Source organism: Pinus tabuliformis, chromosome Q, assembly GCF_031772625.1.
Source record: "Pinus tabuliformis cultivar Carrire ecotype Pingquan chromosome Q, CPIR1, whole genome shotgun sequence".
Classification (NCBI taxonomy): Eukaryota; Viridiplantae; Streptophyta; class Pinopsida; order Pinales; family Pinaceae; genus Pinus; species Pinus tabuliformis.
The window spans coordinates 731,137,186-731,161,259 of record NC_142296.1 but is presented as its reverse complement, the minus strand read 5'-3'; the positions used below and the strand labels follow the sequence as shown (position 1 = coordinate 731,161,259).

The window sequence follows — 24,074 nt, the reverse complement described above, 5'->3', positions numbered from 1 at the left end:
GATGGGAAATTAGAAGTAAATAAAATAACATCCATTACATAGGCACTCATGTAAAATGGGGGAACAATGTTTTCTAGAATAAAAAAACTACAGTTCTTCCTATAATCTAGGATTTGGATACTTAAATTATTAGATAGAACAGTCCCCCAGTCCATAACATAGCTGCATCAATCAAGGGTACGCATTGTTCTGAAAACTTTTGGGTATTGACATAACCAAATAATCTACATATCATAGTGGCAACATAACAATATGGACCGACAAGAGAAGCTATAGAATGCATACCCTTATTTTCTCGCTTGTGCTTGATGGCATCTCTTCTCCATCCTTTGATGACTTCAGATTGATCCTGATTTTCCTTCATGAATTTCTCATTGAAGTCATTATCATATTTCTTCTGAGCTACCGACAACTGGTACATTCGAGTCGAATCTTTATTGGTGAAAGAGTCGATGATTGTGTTCCTCTTAGTCATAAAGTTTCTGTCAGCGATGTTTAGATGGTCAACAACACATGTGATCATATCCATGTAAGGAAGGATGTTCAGCTGAGCAACAATTCTGTGGAGGAATGAATTGGCCAGATCACTATATGTAGTATCAGAAACCGGGTATGAATCTTCGGCTATGACTACTCTTTCTGTGACTCTCGGCTCTTCATCTTCGAAAAGTTGATATGTGGCCTCCCAGGTAGATGTTCCGGTGTTTGAGGTGCATGTGGTATCGGTAAATAATGCAAGCAATTCTGCAAACTCAGGGGGAAGAGCAACTGATTGTTGTTGAACAACAGGTTTCTTCATGGGTTTGGTTAACCATGACATTTTTGTTGAATTATGCTTGTTGGGACTGACTTGTCAAGAGAAACACAAGGGTGAGAGTAACTAACATTCAGAGCGAATAACTTAGCAAATAACCGATTACATAATAATCCAAGACTTTTATGAGCGAAATCTCAAGAAACCGTTAGTAATAATGAATGCGTTTATTCTATCGAAAACCATTAATTCTCCACATTTGGCCATTAATATCACATCCGCCATATCTCAACTTTTGAAGCCTTGTCACTTTGAAACCTCCGATTGCAATACGTGTTGCAGACTCGACTGCTCCATCATAGCACACCTTAATATAATATCACAGTTGCCATGTCACGCCTTTCATATCACAAGTTTTAAAGACGTGTGTCTGGTCATGGACATTAAAAGTTGAAATGGTTATGGTGTAAATAATTAAATTGAATGGATATGGTGTAAATAAAGTCGCAAGTTAGAGGCTTCGGAAGTTTGGTCATGGACAATAAAACAAAAACGCCATTCACGAGATCCCAATATGCAACGTGACAGTTTTATGGGGTCGACCTCTTTATTACTATTTACATATATATGCCGGCTTTTATTATATTTATGCTTTAAACCTTTAAAATTTATTTGGAAAAGGTTTTATTTGCCATTTTTCTTAAAAGACTTTTTAGGATGTTCTAATATAATCCTTGCGCATTGAGGCTTTAGAATTAAACCTAAAATTTATCGCTCTTTTTAATTAATTTTTTTTTAATCTTAAAACTAATATTTCCTCTCAATTTTTTTTATAATTATATCCTAAATTTTAAAATAATAACCCTTCTCTATTAATTCTTTTATTAATTATATAATAAAATTATTAATTCATACAACACATATTTAACATTTTACTAAAATATTACTTTTACTTACTTCCATATCCCACTACTTCTATGACGTTGCACCGGTTTGTGCAAATGCTAGTTCTATATACGATGTAGGGTTTCAGGGTCGGCGACAATGCTCTTTAACTTTTTAAAACATTTATATCTTAAAATGGGTTGTTATATCGGATGTAGGGTTTCAGGTCCGCAGATATATCCTTCTCCGAGGGTTTTCAGGAGGGCATTTGCAAATATTTGCATTGCGCTATTTTTCTTTCCAGGCGGCGGATTGACTTGATCGGTGCACGGACAAAGGTGCATTTTTTGATAACCGATGTGGCTGGTTCAGATCCTCATATGCAATCGGATAGAGGTGAGTCTAAGCCTTGATTTCTTTTGTCCCTCTCAACCCATATTCTCTTATCACGATGTCTTTTTTGTTTTGTATTTCCGCTTCACATTTTCCAGAAGAGGTGTTGCTTATATTTGCTTTCACAGACTCACAACAGGCATATTTTTTCAATCTGTGTTTTTTTTTGGCGCATTTATTGGCTTACATATCGATTGATATTGATATATTTTCCCTCAATTTTTCTAATCTTTTATTTCATCCGAGTATAAAGAGATACATTCTGTAAATGCTTTAAGCTTCGAGAAATATCAGAACGAAAATATACATTCTTTGCTAAGCCTGAAGAAGGCATTGATATTGATTGAAGGGTCCTGTAACTTCTCTAAAATTCAGAATTCTTCTTTTGAGGCACTTGGATCATCTTCAGAATACTGACTGTCATAAGAATCCCCATTCGAGGATGCAGAAATATGTTCGTGTAAGATATGACAATCCTTGATTTCACTTCATAACCTTGAACCCTCAGCCAACTGTAGTCCTTCCTTCCTCAAGGTGTCTGCTTCACCATTTAATTCTTTGTAGACATGTTCAAAGCACTCTGAAATAAAAACGGACAGAATGTTTGATTTCATCTTCTACTACTGCCATTCATCCAATTAATTACTAACAACTGATGAATTTAGTAACACTTGTTTAACAGATTCTTCTCCTACAGGAAAGTAGCACAGTCTGAATTTAAAGGCTAATCGAAACTGTAATCTGAATGTCGTTTGAGCCTATAAACGGACACAGTTAGAAAACATGCACAGAACATGTAGATCACTGTCGAGAACCCCTGTTAATGCTATTCCATTATCATTGAATAAAAAGCTGCATCACTAACATATCTCAGTGCAAAATGCACTGCCCCCTTCCAAGTATTAGAACTTGTGTTTTGTGGCAACCTGATGAACTTGCCTAGGCTGCACCATGTACTGAAAGTGTTGACTGCAAAACAAATGTTAGGCCTTGTGTTAACTTAGTACATGAGGAAACCTATCAATTCCCTGTATACAGATGTTCCTCAAATCTGAATTAGAATCAACAGATTACAATGGATTTACTACCACAGGGGAGTAGCCATGGGTTTGCAGTACATCATTTGAAATCTCATCAGAATTTCAATTGCATACATTGGAGTAGCCATGGGTTTGCAGTCCATCATTTGAAATCTTCTAAGAATTTCAATTGCATAATTTTTTTGTCCAAGGAACACTTCACCTGCACTTTGCTACACCCCTAGAGCCAGCAAGTAGTGCTTCAAGTCATGACAAATTCTCTTGCCAATTTTGCCCTGCACCAGTTTGTGGATTCCTTTTAACTTCCTGTGAGTGTAAGATTGTCTACATATGGGACTAAAACAAGCAGATTAGAATGATCTACCAAATTGTAAAAATTAGAACCTGCATCTGTCTCAGTGAAACCCAAATCTGAAAGTTACTCATCGATCTTGGAATGCCATGCAAATGGTGCCTGTTTCAACTCATAAAGGGCCTACTTCAACTTGTAAACATGGGTCTCAAACCTATTCACCTAAAAGCCTCTTGGTTGGTTTATTCATATAACTCCTTAATCAACCTATTAAGAAATGTTGTCTTTACATAAATTTGATATAAAATCCAATGGAAGATTGTTGTGAAAGACATAGTAAATCTGATAGAGGTATATTTAGTAACAAGAGAAAAAGTCTCCTCATAGTCAACTCCTTTTTAATGGGAGAACCGTCCAGCCACAAACCGAGCTTTGCAGTTTTATATGCTGCTATCTGGTGCATGCTTAACCATGCATGGTTGTTGTAAGAAAAACTAGAGTCAAATACTGACTTCTCCACTAGGCTAGGCACTATCTCCTACCCATCATTCTTTAGGAGGAGATGTATTCCTCCATCATGGCATTTTGCAGTACTTGCTTCCTTACTACCGTTACTAGAAGTTTTGTTTCAATAATGAAAGATATCAGTGCAACATAACTAGGGAACTTTTTAGGAGGGTGGCTTATTTGAAGGGAAGTAGTTGGAGCACCAACTTACTCTGTTGCCTATTTTAATGTCTAGATTAGCCATCTAGGCTTTCTAGCTGAACTTGAAGGTAAAGAGGCACCCCTTGCACTTCCAAAAGCTTGCTGATCTAAGTATGCGTTTCATGATCTTTTTGATTTCTGCAGATCTGTTTTTGGGATACCAAGCTCTTCTACCTCCATGGTCACTATTGGAGGTTCTTGAGACTTAGAGGACCATGCATTTTCTTCAAACTTGGTATCTCTGCTCACAACTACTTTATGTTGAGATGGAATGTATATTCTATAAGCTTTTGAGGTTTCACTCTAACCTACAAAAATGCCCTTCAAACTAGAAGGTTCCAACTTGGTCCTTTTCCCATCTGGAATATGAATGTAGATAGGACAACTAAAAAACTCAAAGATGTGTTACTTGAGGCTTCTGAATTCCTCCAGTCTTATCCTTCAAAATTCTGTGAGGATACCTATTCAAAATATAGACAATGATGAGACATGTTTATACACAGAGACACATGAGCAGAACTAGATCATGAATCAAGGCCCCAAACTACTGAGGGTTGTAGGGAACTATCAACATTTTCTTGATTCTTGATTTCATGCAAAAGGTATCAAACTCCTTTGGTTTTTGTGAATTAAGTCTAGGACTTCCTAGAAGAATCATCAATAAAATATTCATAGTAAATGTTACTTGATAAGGAAGTTGAAGAGATGGGCCCACATACATTTGAGTTGATTAGGTCAGAAACCCCTCTTGACCTATATTTACTGCCAGGAAAACATCCTTTACATGCTGGCCAAGTGCACAACCTTTGCACACTCCTTTCTTCTCAGCCTTGAAGATTGGCAATGCCCACACCATGTTTTTCAAGATTGGCAACATTCACTAGTGCAAGTGACCTAGTCTCTTTTGTCAAAGCTCACACATGTTGTCACTATCATACCCTAAAGTTCTTATAGGATTCCCTTGCAATTTAGGATGAGGACTTGTTGATCTTCAAAGTTAGCCATATATGTAGGATCTATCATCACTGAAATTGGAAAGAGATTTTTAGTTAAGCTAGGTACATACAAAACATCATTAACTTAGTAAGCTTAAGGATATCACTTGATGGATCCCACTCTTGCAACTGGATATGTGGCATCATCACCAAGTTCTACTAAAGGTACTCTTGTTAGAGGTTGTATGTTTGCAGGCTCCACTGTCCACATACCAGTCCACATCAGACATGATGTCAGATGACAGGCATGAGACCATTGAGAAGTGTATCTCAAGATTGGATGAAAGCTCATCCACTTGAGCTGATGCTTTTGTACTCTTTACAAGTTGCTTTCCCTTCCCCTTCTTTTGATGACATTGGAAGCGAAGTGCCCAAACATTTGACAATTGAAGCACTTGATGTGGCTCAAGTCCTTCCTTCCCTGGTTAGAAGAACCTGACTTCTCTTTCTTCCCTTTTTAACCCTTCTTAGTTCCTCTTTTCTTGTTGCTCTTCTTCGTCTTACTAATGGGGACAACATTCTGCTCCTTCTAGTTGAAGTCATTCCATAGCCTCTTCAAAATGGGAAGTTTTAACTTTTTTTTGGCCTAGATGTCATAGCCAAAAAGTTTCCAAAAAGAACAGGACCTATTTAATGCAATGAGTACTAGCTTTTCACCCTTCACCTCCTCTCAATTGCTGCAAGCTGATCATGGAGATCAATAATCTTCATTAAGTAGGAAACTACAATATCCTTTTACTCATTTGCAGGGATTAAGCTTATTTCTTAGCAATGTCTTCTGTTTGTTGTTCTCACTCTGATAGAGTGACTAGAGCATCAAACATGTACTTTATTGTGGTCTTTTTGGTGATGTGAGGGATCTAATGATCCTTCATAGATTCAAGTATGACTCACTTGACCTTGGCCATCTTCTTTTTATGATTTACTAATTACACAGGTTTGGGAGGCTCTACAACCAGTTTCTCAATGAAGTTAGACAAATCCTACTCCAACAATATCTTTGTGCCTAGAGGCACTCACCAGCCTGGTATGGAAGAGATGTTGTAATGTCGTGTCTTGATATGTAAACATTTTGACTCAGTCAAATTGCATAAAATGGAAATGAAATAAAATTAAAAAAAAATAAAATTAATAATTAAAATAAACTTGAGGTAAAATAGTCAATTTATTGTTGGTGGTTTTGACAACCCATGGTTTTGCTAATGGTATTCTTATGTAAGAATAATTTCTCACTCTAGATCCATCTTAACTCCAGATATATCGAGTGTCGAGAGGGATCAAATCTATTGAGATGCAAACCTCTTTTAGAGTGAAAAGAAATTTGATCCCGCCAAATGCTTGGAAGATCTATAGTTAAGATGGATGCAGGCTGGTTACCTGAGACTTCCCTGGGATGAAGTTAAGAGGGACCTTCCAATCTGTCCATGTATTTGAGATTGACTGTAGCCAGCTGCCATACTACTACATTGGAATATCGCCTAAACGAAAGTTAAGACAAATCAGCAGCCTAACAAAGAACCCGACAACTTGAAACTTCACCGTGCTTTTCTCAAGCATGGATCACAGCATCCGATCCCTGGAGCCTCCTGACAACTCCCTTTCATAGGTAGCAGTCCTACTATCTATTCAAGGATTTTTAGAATGTTTCAACAAACCTTTCTCTGATACCATTATGAATTTTTGTCTAACTCATTGTAAACAGATTCTTCTTCTAGTGGAAACTAACACTGTCTAAATTTAAAGGCTAATCAAAACTGCAATCTGAATCTCACTAAAATCTACAAACACAGTTGGAATACATACATTGGAACACACAGATCAATGTCAAAAACACCTGTTACTGCTATTCCAATACTGCTGAATAAAAATCTGCTAGAAAGGATTTTATGTAAGAACTGAAACTAACCCTATTACAGATCCATACTCTCACTCTTTCTTATAAGTGACACCTAGGGTTTATAAAAATAGATATATTACTTAGATCTCTGGATCTGTGCTCTATCTAACTGATAAAAAATGAATTCAGAAAGACTGAAAAATAAAACAGAACTGACTCATCTAACTTTAGCACTTTATCTTTAACCTGAAATATAATGATAAAATTATCTTATTCTTTTTATGGTTGGTCCATACATGCATGTGTGTGCCCTTATTGCTGGAATAGTAAAATTTGTGATGTGCTCCTACTGTCTATTTATTGCTGCATTCTCACCAACAGATCATTATGTTGTTTGGAATTTAATGCTGCATGGATTTGTGTAATGCTGTTGTAATATAAGGTGCCCAGATCTGCCATGTGTGCTCCAACCTAGTAGAAGATGATCTGGGGTACACTATCTAACAACAATGAGCCAATAAACACTGGTATTTTTTTAAATGCCACTGTGGGCTGCTAGCTTTTAGAGTATTGTTAGGGAAATAAGCTCGGTGTAGTTATTTGATCCTCACCTAAATCTGTTTTAAATCTGATACAGTGAGAGTTATTGAGATAGAGAACACGTATGGCTTCCCTTTTTTGGGGGGTACCTTGACTAGCTCCATCAAAGTAATCCCCATGTTCCATATTTTTCCATAGGAGCACGAATCAACTTTTTCTGTGTTGGGGTTGATGAAAAAGCTTTGAAGTTTGAGAAGATTGACTGACCTTGGAAGGCACATTGAAAGAGTTATATACCTGTCTTCAAAGATTTCAACATTTCTATCTTTCTAGATTCCCCATGATACTATTAGAGGAAGGCCTTTGAGGACTGAGTTTTGCTACCACTTTTTAGAGCACTCTTCAGCATAACCTCCTTGTCCACAGTCCTTTATCCTTGTCAAACCATCCAGATTTTCTTTATTAAAGACAGAATATCAGTAAGTGGTCTATGTTCTTTTCAACTCTTTTACACATGATACATTTGCTTGGACTTGATCCATTTCTTCTCTTAAGAACTTCCTATGTGGGTGTTAGGATATTCCGACACATAGGATATAGTTAAGTTCAACTTGGTCTAGTATAGAGTTAGGTTAGAGTTAGGTAAAGTGTGTTTCTTTACCGTTGTACATTTTGTAACTTACAATCCGACGGTCACGATATGTAGTGATCCGACGGTTCACTCTCACCTCGGTATTACCGACACTTGATCCGTGGCTTGACACCCGATTGGTCCATGAGTTCTATTTAAAGCGCATGGAGGGTCATTGTTCGGGTAATCCATGCATGAGAGAAGCTTATGTAAATTTTCATTCTTTGATTAATAAATTGCCTGTAGTACCCACGTTGGGACAGGCCGTGGACTGTTTCCCTCCTTGCACTCTGAGGGTTTTAACCACGTCAAAAATACTGGTGTATTGATTTGAGATCTAGTTGTGAGCGGTGTCCTTTTGGTATTCTTTCTGTGGAACTTACCCTGTAAATTCCTACAGTGGGTGCTCTATTTAAGATTGCCAACTGCATGTAAATAATGAACTTTTGAAAGGTTCTTATCCAGATGCGCTTCCACCATGAGAGTGTGCATTCTGGTCTGTCCAGGGTACACAATTCTTATCCTAACTTTGGAGTGTAAATCCCCAAGGCTGGATTTTAGACCAGACATGTTCATCATCAGAGTCTTTTATATAGGCATGGCACACTTTTGATTTGTTTATAAATCCTTTTGATTGAATATTTTCTTGGCCTTTGAGTCGTCTCTCTGTTCAGCGCTATTCCAATCCTGCTGGCAAATGGAGGAGTTTCCTGGTCCAGCTGCCTGGTCTAGATTGAAGAGAGTTTATCACTGCTTCTGGCAGCTTGTACTCAACTCCACTGCTTATCCATTGGTCTATACTGATCTTCGCCTTAGCCTCATTGCAAACCTTCCATGCCAGCAATCTGCCTATTAAAGGGAATGTTATAGTCAGTACTTTCAATAATATGGATGCATTGTTGATTGACTTGTTTGGGTTTCCAATCCAGTCTTCTGCTGAATTGGGCTCAATATATCTTTGAATGTGAATCTGATTCCAGAGGTCCTCTTTTGATATTAGTCTCCACATACACTTGGCTTTTAGGGCTTTCCCGAAGGAATGATATTCGATATGTAATGCATGTGGGCTTTTTTGTATACCTTTGTTTTCTTAGTAAAATATAGTCTTATATTATAAAAAACAGATCAAGTACTGTAATTGCTTTCTCTTTGCATCCATGCTAGAAGAGCCAACATATCAGATTGGGCATCATATTTGGAATGTCTCATGTCATTCTAAGGACAAAATCCACAACAGTGATAAGATTCAATGTTTGCTTTTATTTTTATTGTGCTCTTTCCAGCTTTGTGGTTGGAATGTGTTGTAGGTCCAATTGAATCTGTGTTGAGTTCAACCTGATTGTACAATGTATTTTTCTAACTTTCTACAAACGTGTTGTTTATATCTAGTATAAGCATATGGGGGATAGACTCATGGAGTGCTAGGCTTGTGCAGTTACATCCTGTAATTAATCTATTAAGATTGGTTCTGGTCTCCTTAAATCCATATCCAGATGGGTCATGAGGGGAATGCAGAAGTTGATAATAAGTTATTAATAAGTTGACATAATAAGTTATTGTGTCAGGTTTCTGAACTCTTCCCTGACACACATGAAAGTCACATGCAGTTTCAACAATGGTATTGATAAATTATAACAAATTCTTGTACAAGAACATTATTATAGTCGTTGCCTCTCAATGCCAAGCAGATGTTGCAATGAGAATTTTGTCCAACCATCCAAAATAGTAAATACATAGCTCCTCCTTCTTCCTTAGTCTTATAGCTATTGCAATATGATTAACAGAGCAAAGATTTAACCGTGTCCTTAACATTAGCACTGAGATGATATACACTAAATCCTGCCATAGTCACTCTAGCTCTCCATTTTCCTGTAACTTCATACCTCTCAATCCTTTCTTCTCCCTCACAAGCAATTATGTTCACTGGCTTAAAATGCTTTGTCAACCATCTCTTTGGCTTAAAATGCCTTGTCAACCAATTAATACGTTATTGTAAAGGTTGGTTTTTAAACCTATCCAACATTAGTTGCTTTCCCCAAGCGTATTGATTTCAAGCACCAAATATGCATGGTACTAAAATATTTGCTTGGATTACCTTGAAATTTATTGCATCAGTTTATCAGGGCAATGCTGAGAAGATTTCTGTACCTGCTCTGTACATTGCACCTGAATTGGAGTAAAGCTTAGAGGGTTTGAGTTTTATTAAATGGCAGTTCAATCAATTATTTTTCTTTAAAATTTTTCCTTTCCCTAAAGGCTAAAGTTAACTGGTTGCTAAATGAATAAAAGGACATTGTGTTAGCCAACCTTACAATGCATCTATTGATTTGCTTCACACAATGCAAAAATAATGTGTAGAAGATGAACAATTTAAATTCTGGTGGATGACTAATGAACAAGTAGCTGAAGGATTTGATTAAGATCATGCTTTATTATGAGATCATGCTTTTTTGGGAGGATGTAATGATGAGAAACTAAAAAGTTGAAAAAGGTGGGGTTTTTGAAATAGGAATGTTTCTGCACGGTGTAAAACTGAGAGGATTTAAGTTTATAAAATAGCAGTCCAATCAATTTATTTTTATTTAAAATCTTTTTCATTTTCTCTAAAATTAAATGGTCACCAAGGTCATTGACTATACTCAAAAAGGAACTTAAAGATTTGTTTGAAGCTTGAATGAAACAACTTTGTGGGATGAATTTTTAAATGAGCTGTCCATGGTTGGAGTTTTGCTGCATACCTTCATTTGAGGGGAAGTTTTCCATCTATCTTATTAAATTGATTTCATAATTGAAAATATGTTGTCATTTTTTAAAAATGATTGTCTTCAATGCCTAATATTTCTTATCCATGAGAAGTAATGGGTTTAATAAATATTTATCTATTTATCTTTTCCAAAATTAGAAGGAAAAATATAATTCTTGTGTTGGCCCCTTGAAAGGGTTTATTTATTTGTTTTCAAAATGCTAGCTAGCCTAGGTATGGGTTGGCTTAAAGTATTATGAAGATATGAAATGAACAATTGTGCAAATCGAGCTTTAATTTCTCTCTTTAACGTGATGTGAAAATTATTACTTTGTTAAATTTTGTTACTTTGCAGTCGAACTACACTATTTTAAGCGAGGAAGACATTCTTCAACGTCAAAAGGAAGCTATAGCATCTGTTTCTACAGTGCTTTCTATATCTACAGTGGAGGCTGGAATTCTTCTGCGTCACTTCAAGTGGTATAGTATTATATTATTTTAATTTTTAAATATAAAATCGTCCTTTAACATCATTGAAAATAATTCATTGTAATATTTGTTTCAACTTCTGTTTCACCTACAACCTTTCTACATATCTTTTTGTATGAAAGGATATCCAATTCTATTTTCTCTGCCACTGCATTCATTTTAGAGCAGCAGCTGTTATTCTATAGTCACCTTAAGTTTTATAGTTACTAGTATCTGTTACTTTATATTCTTTAAGCTTCTTTAGCACTATTGTAATTTTTGTTAAACGTGCATTCAGCCATGTCTTGGTGGTAGCAGAACAACCTCTTTGGCAACTTCTTGTCCTTCACTAGTTCTGTCATTGACATGATATTTCTTAAATTTTTCTTCTTAAATTCTTTCAAGGAACTGGAAGAAAAAATCATGTACTTGCCACTCTTTTGATTTCATTGTCTTTAGTGGTTTGATTTTGACGCTGTCAGTCGGTTTATGTTGGTTTTCCTCTGCCACAAGGGGGCTTCCCTATAATAGGATTACTAGAGCTTATACAATGAAGTCCAAGATGAAATGAAGGGATGGCTGTAGCAAAAGGAATTACAAAGGTTTAGGAAATAAGATGGATGAATGGACCAATGACTATTGTTTTTCCATTTGGCATATGGGATTCTTCTGCGTCACTTCAAGTGGTATAGTATTATATTATTTTAATTTTTAAATATAAAATTGTCCTCTAACATCATTGAAAATAATTTATTGTAATATTTGTTTCAACTTCTGTTTCACCTACAACCTTTCTACATATCTTTTTGTATGAAAGGATATCCAATTCTATTTTCTCTGCCACTGCATTCATTTTAGAGCAGCAGCTGTTATTCTGTAGTCACCTCAAGTTTTCTAGTTACTAGTATCTGTTGCTTTATATTCTTTAAGCTTCTGCACCACTATTGTAATTTTTGTTAAACGTACATTCAGCCATGTCTTGGTGGTAGCAGAACAACCTCTTTGGCAACTTCTTGTCCTTCACTAGTTATGTCATTGACATGATACTTCTTAAAATTTTCTTCATAAATTCTTTCAAGGAACTGGAAGAAAAAATCTTGTACTTGCCACCCTTTTGATTTCATTGTCTTTAGTAGTTTGATTTTGACGCTGTCAGTCTGTTTATGCTGGTTTTCTTCTGCCACAAGGGGGCTTCCCTAGAATATGATTACTAGAGCTTATACAATGAAGTCCAAGATTAAATGAAGTGATGGCTGTAGAAAAAGGAATTACAAAGGTTTAGGAAATAAGATGGATGAATGGACCAATGACTATTGTTTTTCCATTTGGCATATGGGATTCTGTGTCACTTCAAGTGGTATAGTATTATATTATTTTAATTTTTAAATATAAAATCGTCCTTTAACATCATTGAAAATACTTCATTGTAATATTTGTTTCAACTTCTGTTTCACCTACAACCTTTCTACAAACTTTTTGTATGAAAGGATATCCAATTCTATTTTCTCTGCCACTTCATTCAATTTAGAGCAGCAGCTGTTATTCTATAGTAACCTCAAGTTTTCTAGTTACTAGTATCTGTTGCTTTATATTCTTTAAGCTTCTTCAGGACTATTGTAATTTTTTGTTGAACGTACATTCAGCCATGTCTTGGTGGTAGCAGAACAACCTTTTTGGCAACTTCTTGTCCTTCACTTGTTCTGTCATTGACATGATACTTCTTAAATTTTCTGCATAAATTCTTTCAAGGAACTGGAAGAAAAAAATCCTGTACTTGCCACCCTTTTGATTTCATTACCCTTTTGATTTCATTGTCTTTAGTGGTTTGATTTTGATGCTCTCAGTCTGTTTATGCTGGCTTTCCTCTGCCTCAAGGGGGCTTCCCTAGAATAGGATTACTAGAGCTTATACAATGAAGTCCAAGATGACATGAAGGGATGGATGTAGCAAAAGGAATTACAAAGGTTTAGGAAATAATATGGATGAATGGACCAATGACTATTGTTTTTCCATTTGGCATATGGGATCAAATCAAGGTTTAGTGGGAGACTATCTTAATGGGGAATAATGGCCATTGAGACTGAAATGTACTAAGCAACAACCATTTCCTCTCTGACCCAAACTGCAGAAATTTAGCTAAAGATTTTACTAGGGAGATAAACTCCAATACTGCATTTAGCCGAGCATAGAGAAAGAATGTATGCATAAACAACATCTCAAGGATAGGATAAAGGAAAAAAGAATAGTATAAAGGAAAAAAGGATAGGATAAAGGAAAAAAGGATAGGACAAAGGAGCAAATATTAGGAAGGACTTTGAGAAAGGATTGTCCTTGATTTTCGAAAATGGAGTTGTTCCTTTACAGCCATATGCCCCAAGTGACCATCAAAGGGAGAGCTCATATGTTTTTTGGATGTTTTCTTTATAGCCATTTTTTTACACATATCCATAGAGTCCCCATGCCATTGATGTGAATTACTTGTTCGGTTTTTTTTAACCAAAATTTTTAACCAAACAAGAAAAATTAAAAAAATGCCTCAAGATCAAAGACTGAAACAAAGACCTATTGACATACCTTTTAAAGTATGGAAAGAACTTGTAAAATCATATGAGAAGTTGGATGCACAAAGAAAAGTCGGTAATGAGAGCATTCAGGTATTGAATTTTTCATTAAACATTATTTAGAATGTATTAATACTTATAAGTATCTTAAACATGTATTTGTGTGAAAATAAATTGAATTGGTTTATGTTTAAGGACAAGGCATCCAAGGCGAGGTTAACCAAGACAAAAGTCACTCATCGTAGTGGCCAGAAAGGTTTAAAAGCACTGATAACAACCTTTGTAAGTATATTAAACATGTGATATTTTTTTAATAAATTTTGTACTAGAAGAAAGTCATTGTTATCTAATTTCTCCCTATTTACTGATTGATAGGAACTAAAATATGGAAGACCTCCAAATCATTTGGAAAAGGAGGTGCTGCAGCAAAAGAGATGGGTTGAATTTGTTGTTTGGATGGACTCTATGGTATGACATCTTAGTTGGATTTCCAATATACTTTTAAACCATATTTTCATTTTATTTTTTAGTACTATTAGATATTATATCTTACCTCATTTTATGGTTAACATTGTATAACAAAAACATGCGTTGTGTTATGTAATTAATACTAACATGTAATATTGATTTTTTTTGTCAGAATGCTATAGGTAATGATTGCCAAGATGATGATCCAAATTATGTTCAACATATATCAGGAGATGATGAGGATGAGGATGAGGATGATGGTGGTGAAGGAGGAGATGATGATGATAGTTGCGGTGTTGGTGATGATGTGGATCAGAGTAATGAGGATGGTCAAGATGATCATGAGGATGATCTTGGTGGTGGTAGCTAGGCATGCACATGCATTGTTTTTTATGAAGAAATTATTGTGTAGAATGACATTGTTATGTTTAGATGGGTGTTGTGAATTTACCCTATATCAATGAGACATTTTGATTTTGTAATCATACGATGAGTTTGATTTATGTATGTTGTTAATTTATCGTAGAATAACGATATTCATGAAATATTTTGATTTGTTAATCATATTTGAATTTTACTTGTTTTGATTAAAAATAATACTGATTTTATTAGTATTATGTTGCTATTTTATACATGTTTTGAAAATTGTTAATGACACATTGTTATTTTTTTGGATGGGTGTTGTCAATTTCTCTTAAATTTCTTTACAAATGATTTTGAATTGTGATATCTGCTTTAATGATATTTAGAAACTATCATATATTTCACTATGAATCTATAAAGGGGGTCATATATGTAAAGAAAAATATACTCTATATAAGAAGTCATATGCGGATGTAACCATGGATGCAAAATTGAAAGTAAAATTGGATGTTAAACTAGGAATTAATACAAAATGCAAACAATTGACAGACCAAGTGTTTTAAATTAGAAGTGAAAAATTGTGCAATAGTTGACACAAAGAAGGGAACAAAACATGGCATACAAAAGGATATCAAATTGGGCAAAAACAAGGACACATAAATGGGCACCAAATTAGATGCAAAAAAAGACAACAACTAGATGTAAAATAAGATGCAAAGTTGAGCGTTAAAAAGAAGCAAAAAACGTTACAAATTAATATGCCAAATGATGATGCAAATAATGGTGTAAATTTGGGATGCAAACTTGGGTGCAAAAAAGGAAAAAAAAAAAAAAAAGATGTAAGAAAAGACATAAAACAAGATGCAAAATGGGGCTGAAAAAAGGTGAAACCAAGGATGCCATATTGGATGTAAAAAATGATTCCTAATCACATGAAAATTTAGGCTCGAACTCAGACACAAAATTATATGCAAATGTGGACACAAAATGAGGCAAAAAAAGATGCAAATTTGGATGGTGAAAACGATGTAAAACTAGACACCAAAAAAATGCAAAATTGGATGAAAAAGTCGGTGTAAATAATGGTGCAACATTGGACACAAGTAGACACAAAAAAATGGTGCAAAAAGGGGCATAAAATAGCTTAAAATTGGATGCAAAACTTGGTGCAAAAACAAATACAAAAGTAGACGTAAAAAATGGCTCTAAATTGAATGTACCATTAGACACAAAATAAGATGCAAAGGTGGACACAACACATGACTCAACATAAGATGCAAATATAAATGCAAATTTGGATGCTCAAAATGATGTAACATTAGATGCAAGAGATGGTGTTAAAAATGATGCAAAATTGGATGAAACAAATGACGCAAAATATGGTGCAAAATGAGATGAGAAAAATGGAGACAAATCAAACGTAAATGTGGATGTAAAAAATGGTCCAAAAAAAGATGCAAAAATGGGCACAAAAATGGATGCAAAATTTGGTGCTAAATCAAATTCAACACATGGTGCAAAGATAGGCACCAAAGCTGGTGCAAAAATAGAAGCAAAAACTAGTGTAAGACTAGATACAAAACCTGGCGTAAGACTAGATGCAAAAACTGACACAAAATGGATGCATAAAAAGACGTTAAATTGGATTCAAAATACAGTGTAAACTTGATGCAAATGATGGTGCAAAAATGGAAGCAAAGAATGACACAAAATAGGAAGCAAAAGAGAATGCAAAATAGATGCAAAAAATGACACAAAACTAGAAGCAAAACCTGTCATAAAATAAGATGCAAATCTTGGTTCAAAATTTGACGCAAAAAATGATGCATAGTTCGGTGTAAAAAATGATGCAAAATCTAGCGTGAAAAAGGATGCAAAATTAGGTGCAAAAAAGGACGCTTTAAAAATTGTACAATAGAGCCAGATTTAGCGTCAGGTTGCTCATCACAATTACAAAAAAAATGCACTAAAATCTGGCGCTAAATCTGGGGCAAATCGCTGGTTTTGTTGTAGTGTATAGTTATGTTATAATTATTTTTATTCATATAAAAAACAGGTTATAATAAAGATTATTAATTATTTTTTCAAGAAAAAGAGCTAAGAATTTTGTTTCCAAAATCAGAAAAAATTACATTCATAGATGCCCAAGGCATTCGATTAATTAAGAGCCCAATAAAGTCTATTGGATAAACCAAAAGATCATCTTATCTCTTTGAATACCAATATCTAAGGATAAAAAGACTTTATTGGTTCTCATGTCGAAGTAATAAGCAGTGGAAAAACAAGCCCCGAAGGGACAGGGACTTATAATATGATGTGACATTGATACATCCCATGTGAATGCTCTTAATTCCAGTTTAAGTCTTCAGTTTTATATCATATTCAAACTATTAAAGGTATTAAAGATCTAAGTATGATTTGTAAATAGAAAGTGTTACATATTTCTAATCTGGATAGTGATTTATGCAAGGCCGAGTTGATAAATTTAATTCTGCCCACGTTATTTGTGTAAAACCTTTGATATATGATGGGATTGTTTTTGAATTTTGTGTTATCTTTATCCTATAATGAGCTATATTATGGCTGGCTGCTTATTCACTGTTCATTGACTTCCACTTTTTCATGGTATTGAAACTCATCAACTTTGACAGAAATTCATTGACTTTATAAAATAAAGTCTATTTTAGGTTTTCTACTCAACTGAGGTTTTCATATATGTTTCTGGATATCTAATAACTGAAGTTTTACTCAACTGAGGTTTTCATGTCTGTTTCTGATTATGTACTCAACTGAGGTTTTCAACGAAGGATCATGCTTCTCGAGAGAAGTCAATGAATCACCATAAACAAACATATTGGTTATGGTTTTAAATAATCACATCTTGTCTACCATTTTAAATAATCATGGGAAAGAGATGTATGATAAATACAAAGTGTTATAAAATGGTTGCAGTTGGAGTTCATTTGCTAATGAATTTAGTTGTTATAAATTGCTAGAATAATTTTCACTTGGTTAAAATAATAATTTAGATTAAAATGAAATTTTGCTTTTAACTCATATAAATTATAGGATCATGAGCCAATGGAACGGGCTTGGCTTAATAAATTTATAGATGTGGATAATGGCTCACAGATAATAGGTTGAAAGCAGCAAAAGATGGGAGAAAGCTGGAAGCTACGAGCAGCAGCCTTGGAATTAATAAATTGGAAGGAAAATTGCAAAGATCGATTCTCTATTTTGACTTTGACAGGGCTGGCAAAAAGAAACTAAGAGATAATTATAAATAAGAGGGGTTATTTATGGTTTCGAAGAAAACAAAGTGTTTTAATACTCATGGACTTGATTATATGACAAATAATTAAGAAAAATGAATAGACTTTATTCAAAATCTTTTTATAACCAAAAAACAAACAAACAAAACAAAAAAACTAAATAAATGTTTTCACAATCTTAAGAAACTACCTTCTTCTTTCCAAAAAGAAAACTTTGGAAAACATCATAAAAAGAATTCAAAAAATCAGCATAGTATACTTTCATGTTATGCGAGATCACAACAATGAAACTGACAAATACAATAATGAAGGGTGCAAAATGAAAGCATGGGAATTAAAAATCAATGGTCAATCTTGGGCATTCATTTATTCCATAAAATGAACAAAGACTCCAAAATGGTTATAGCCCAAAGGCTTATAACAAATAAAGAAGGCCATGCTATTAGAAAGTCATCACCCTCGGCTCCTCGAGCTCAGAAAGCCCTGGTGATTAAAAAAAAATATATTTGAGTCCAAACTTTGACAATCCGAGTGGGGTTGCCAATGAGATGAAATGGACGCCCTGCCACAGGAAATTGAGGAACTAAAGGAACAACTAAAGCACTGGTCTACAAATTTCAGTGATGGAGCCCGCTCCAACACAGGCAATTATGAAATTTCCAGACTTAAATGTGCCATCTAGCGGTGTACCAGGGATTTCATCGTTAATCAGTAACTCAATGTATTGTAAATTTTGTATCTTGTTAGCACAATTTTGTAAGGTTTTCACGTACGAAATCCCCATGTATTGTAAATTTTGTATCTTGTTAGCACAATTTTGTAAACTTTTTACGTACAAAATCCTCATTTTGTAAATCTGGAAAATCCACCACAAGAATTGTGTAAATCAGGAAAATGTTTTCACTTACAAAGTTCCCATGTTTGAAAATCTGGAAAATCCATCACAAGAATGGTGTATAGTATTTTTGGATAGGAATAAGAAGTTGGTCAATTGTGTAGAAGATTATAGGTAAAGCCTAATGTATGTAATTGCAGCAAACGGGGCCCAGATTTACAAAAAGAATTTTTCATAATTTGCAGTTAAAATATTTTTTTTTTATCATAATAATGTAGATATTTTATAAAAAAACATATTTTTTTAAATGGAAAATTAGGGTAGCTTTATTGGAAGGGATCACTCTCATAAACTAATTTGCTAATTCTGAATGGCAAAGTGTTTTAGTAACAAGATTTCAAACAATTAAGCTAACTCGCTAACTCTCTAGGCTGATATTTTATGAACTTACTTTTTAGGGTAGGTAAGCACCCAAGGGGGATTTGAACCAATGACCTATAGCGAGTGGCTAACTCTCTAGGCTGATATTTTATGAACTTACTTTTTAGGGTAGGTAAGCACCCAGGGGGGATTTGAACCAATGACCTATAGCGAGTGTCTTAACAGTGCACTCATTCACCGTCAATCCAAAGCCCCTTGGTATTTTATGAACTTACAATATGAATACCCTTATATAGAAAAATTTAAAAATTATTATTTTTTTTAAGATTTTTAGTTTCTATTTATTTTTGGGAAAGTCATCAAATTATGGTTAACTATAATTAATCATTATTAATTACAATGAAACATGTTTAATCATTTTTTTTCTTTTCTGAATTCAGACTTTTGAGATCCATAATAAATTAAGAAAATTATTTCAATAGAAATCACATATGAGAATTTTGTCGACACTTTTCCAACCATCCAGTGTGGTTTATCACCAGACCAGATGAAGAGGCAGACCATGGCACAAGCTTAAATAGAAAGCAAGCAGACCATGGCACAAGCTTAAATAGAACGCAGGCAGACCATGGCACAAGCTTAAATAGAAAGCAATGTAGAAACCTACTTATATTGTTTGTTGTTGGTTTTTTCATCATTAAAGTTTTTTCATCTTGATCTTTCTTGGCTATTTTAAGTATTTTTATCATCTTGTTCATTCTTAGCTCCTTTAAATATTTTAGGTTATACTTTGTTTATTTTATTGATTTTTCTTGGCTGCTTATATTGATTGGAGGGCCTCAACCCCATATTTTATGATTGACCCTGATTCATTTGTCCCTCTTATTTTGATTACTTTAGTTTTAATTTAGTTATTTTCTACATGTGAATACTTTTTATTTTATTTTCCATTAATTATTTTTATTTATTACAAGCATCTTGACTCAATTATTTATTAATAGGGTCTTGACTCCTTTTTTATATAATTTTTTACTTCGCTCCTTCTTTGAAGTTTGACTTTCATTATTTGATTCTTGTTATTATTTATATTTTTCAATTATTACCTATTACTAGAATTTATTTAATATTATTTGATCTTAATAATTAATATTATAAATTAAATAATAGTATTCATAAACTAGCCATTATATAAAATAATGGTCTCTACATTGCTCTGTATTTAACCTTGTGCCATGATCTGCCTCTTCATTTGGTCACTAGATGGTTTCAAAAGGCATGGACAAAAATTCTCCTCTGTGATTTCTACCAAAAGACTTTTCTTAATGTTTAATCATGTCTAATTATAGATAGCCATAGTCAAACAATATCAATGAGAGTCAACCATGGTTAATTATGGTCAACCATGTTTAACCATATAGGGCAAATAGTTAAACATGGTAAAGAAAATCAAACTTGGACAAACATAACCAATCTTGGTCACATGGTTAAGTAAAGTTAACCATAATCAACCATGGTTAACCAATGTCAACAATATTCAACCAAACTTAACCATAGTTAAGCATAATACATCACACTCAACCATAGTAAAACATGTCCATTATAGTTAACCAAGGTCAACCATAGCTAACCAAATTCAACTATAGTCAAATTGTTATGCTCTTAACCTGCAAAAAGATACCCAAATACAGAATATGCGAAGAAAGATACCCAGAACTTAGAACAGTGAGAGACAACAACAAATATTTTATTATTCAGAAAGAAATGTTCACTGGCTCTTCGAGGGGGCAACCTCCAATAGAGCAGAGCTCGATACAAAAATAAGACACGATGCTCCTCGTAGGGAGTCTCTATCCTTTATATATGACTCATACATGCAATACCATGGGTTTTATTAATACCATCTATCTAATACCATGGTCCATTTGTAACTAACTGTGGTCTCGTCATTAATTGCGGGTTAACCACTTACAATTATTAATACGGGCTTTATTGACTCTTTACTATGACTCGATCCCACTACATAAATAAGGGGGTTAGGGTGGGACCTTAACATGCCCTCCCCCTTAAGAATAGCCTTGTCCTCAACGCTGAAGCTGCGGAAACTGCTGAAGAATAATGGCTAGCTCCCAAGTTGCATCTTCCAGAGAGGTGTCTTTCCACTTGACGAGAACTTCCCTAATAATGCGGCTACGCAGATGCTTTTCTCGTGTGTCTAGGACCTATTCAGGTTGGAGCCAGATTGACCCTTCCTCATCCAATTCAGGTAGACTGGTTTGAATTCTGCAATTGTTCCCAATCACTTTCTTGAGGCATGAGACACAGAAAACTGGATGGATTTTTGCAGTGGGCGGCAAAGCCAGCTTGTAGGCTACTTCTCCAATGCATTGAAGTACTTGATATGGTCTGTAGAATTTTGGAGATAGTTTCTGACAACCCTTGTCTTTGAGTGATGTTTGCTTATATGGTTGCAGCCTCAAAAAGACTTGATCCCCTTCTTGAAATTGGCGCTCTGAGCGATGCTGGTCTACCTGTTGCTTCATGCGGTTTTGAGCTTGATGAAGATTCTCTCTAAGATGGGCGAGCATGGTTGCGCGGTTTTGTAGGAGTTGATCCACTACTTGTACCTTTGAGCCCCCCTTGATATAAGAAGTAGGGGAAGGAGGGATTTGACCATATACTGCTTCATAGGGAGTCATTTTGGTGGTGGCATGATAGTTGGTGTTATACCACCATTCATCCAGAGGTAACCACTGTACCCAAAGATGTTGCTTTTCTGAAGTGAAACACCTAAGGTAGGTTTCCAAACATTTGTTGACGCTTCCGTTTGACCATCTGTTTTTGGATGATAAGAAGTATTGAGTTTTAGTTGGGTGCCTTGTAGCCTGAAGAGTTCCTGCCAAAAATTACTGGTGAAGATCGGGTCGCGATCGGACACAATAGAAGTGGGCATGCCATGCAATTTGAAGATTTGATCCATGAAAGATTGAGCGACCAAAGTCGGTGTAAACGGGTGGGGTAGGGCGCAGAAATGAGCATACTTCGAAAGTCTGTCCACAACCACCATGATGACTAACTTGTTTCCTGACTTTGGAAGACCTATAATGAAATCCATAGAAACCTCCGTCCATATTGTTGTTGGGATGGGCAACGGTTGTAATGTGCCTAGTGCTTTGACGGTCTCCCCTTTGTGGCGTTGATAGACATCGCATTCTGCTACAAAAGTGAGGACGTCCTTTTTCATGCCTGTCCAAAAAAATGATCTTCTGGTGCGAGCATACGTCTTCTGAAAGCCTGAATCTCCTGCAATGGGGGATGAGTGAAATTCTGCCAAAATGTGACTTTTGAGGGTGGATGTTGGTGATATTACGACTCTGTCCCTGTAGCGAAGAATCTCATCCTGCCATGAGTAGCCCTTGGTGGAATTTGGATCCGCTTGCAATTGAGAAATGACTTGGGAGAGCCCAGGATGTGAAAACCATTCCCTGCGAGCCTCTTCAATCCATTCTAGAATGGGAAGGGAAATTGCTAGCAGGGTACTTCCCTCCTCAAATTGGCGAGATAATGCATTTGCTACACTATTTTCTTGCCCTTTCTGGTAAATGATCTCATAATCATATCCCAACATTTTGGTGAGCCATTTATTTTGTTGTGGGGAGGATAGGCGTTGCTCCAAAAAATATTTAAGACTGTGATGGTATGTGCAGATTTGGAAACATCGCCCCAATAAGTAAGGTCACCAGGTCTCTACTGCATGTAAAATGGCCATCATTTCCTTCTCATAGGTAGATTGGCCCAGATTCTTCCCACTTAGTTGTTGGCTTGTGAAGGCCAAAGGTCGCCCTTCCTGCATTAAGACCGCCCCAATACCCGTACCTGAAGCATCACATTCAATGACAAAAGATTTGGTGAAGTCAGGTAGTGCTAAGACTGGAGTGGAACACATGGCATTTTTGAGAGCTGTAAATGCCTGTTGTGCGTCCTCATTCTAGAAGAATGAATTTTTCTTCAGGAGTTGAGTGAGGGGCTTCGCTATGCGACCATAATTGCGGACAAATTTGCGATAATAGCCTGTGAGACCCAAAAATCCTCTCAGGCTCTTCAAGGTCTTAAGTTGAGGCCAATCCTGCATTGCCTGGATCTTTTTGGGGTCCACCTTGACACCTTCACGCCCCACAATGTGGCCCAAATACTCAACTTCGTCCATGCCAAACGAACACTTGGACATCTTGACAAATAATTTATGCTTGCGGAGCAGTTGCAAGAGTAGATCTACATGCTGAAGATGTGCGGCCCAAGTGCAACTATAGATGAGGATGTCATCGAAGAAGACAAGGACAAATTACTTGAGATATGGTTTGAGAAGGTGGTTCATAAGGCTCTGAAAAGTAGATGGGGCATTACAAATACTGAATGGCATGACTAGGAACTCATAATGGCCTTCATGAGTTCGAAAAGCAGTCTTTGGAATGTCGACTTCCTTCATGCGAATTTGGTGGTAGCCTAAGCGAAGATCCAACTTAGTGAAGAATTGAGCCCCATTGAGTTCATCCAGCAAATCATCAACCATTGGGATGGGAAATTTATCTTTGACTGTCAACTTATTGAGGGCCCTAAAGTCTGGACACATCCGCCACTCCCCATCTTTCTTGAGCACCATGACCACTAGTGATGAATAAGGACTAATGCTGGGACGAATGACACCGGCTTCCAAAAGTTCCTTGATTATTTTTTCTATTTCATTCTTTTGGGTGAACGGATATCTGTATGGGTGCACATTTGGGGGTTGGGCCCATGGAACCAAGGTGATGCTATGATCATGTTCCCCTCTCGAGGGTGGAAGCTCATGAGGCTTGTCAAAGACCGGCAGATGGTTATTTAAAATATGTTGCATCTTAGGATGAATCGGCA

The 24,074-nt window shown here is 35.6% G+C and overlaps 1 protein-coding gene across 2 annotated transcripts; it reads left to right on the top strand.

The window, feature by feature from the left end:
• Positions 1-1,820: 1,820 nt before the first annotated feature.
• Positions 1,821-14,818, top strand: LOC149221605 (uncharacterized). Of its 2 annotated transcripts, XM_089382999.1 has the most exons (4): positions 1,821-2,035; positions 14,043-14,129; positions 14,223-14,315; positions 14,488-14,818. In XM_089382999.1, the coding sequence occupies exons 1-4, from the start codon at positions 1,997-1,999 to the stop codon at positions 14,683-14,685; spliced, it is 417 nt and encodes a 138-aa protein (XP_089239125.1). In that variant the 5' UTR covers positions 1,821-1,996; the 3' UTR covers positions 14,686-14,818. The 2 variants fall into 2 exon arrangements, with proteins under 2 accessions (XP_089239125.1, XP_089239124.1); XM_089382998.1 differs by lacking the exon at positions 1,821-2,035 and having other exon boundaries at positions 13,637-14,129.
• The last annotated feature ends 9,256 nt before the right edge of the window (positions 14,819-24,074 follow it).

Coding starts and splice junctions, on each gene's coding strand:
- LOC149221605 (XM_089382998.1), top strand. CDS start 14,001: ATGTATTTGTGTGAAAATAAATTGAATTGGTTTATGTTTAAGGACAAG. Junction 14,130..14,222: donor AAGCACTGATAACAACCTTT/GTAAGTATATTA, acceptor ACTGATTGATAG/GAACTAAAATATGGAAGACC. Junction 14,316..14,487: donor TTGTTTGGATGGACTCTATG/GTATGACATCTT, acceptor TTTTTTTGTCAG/AATGCTATAGGTAATGATTG.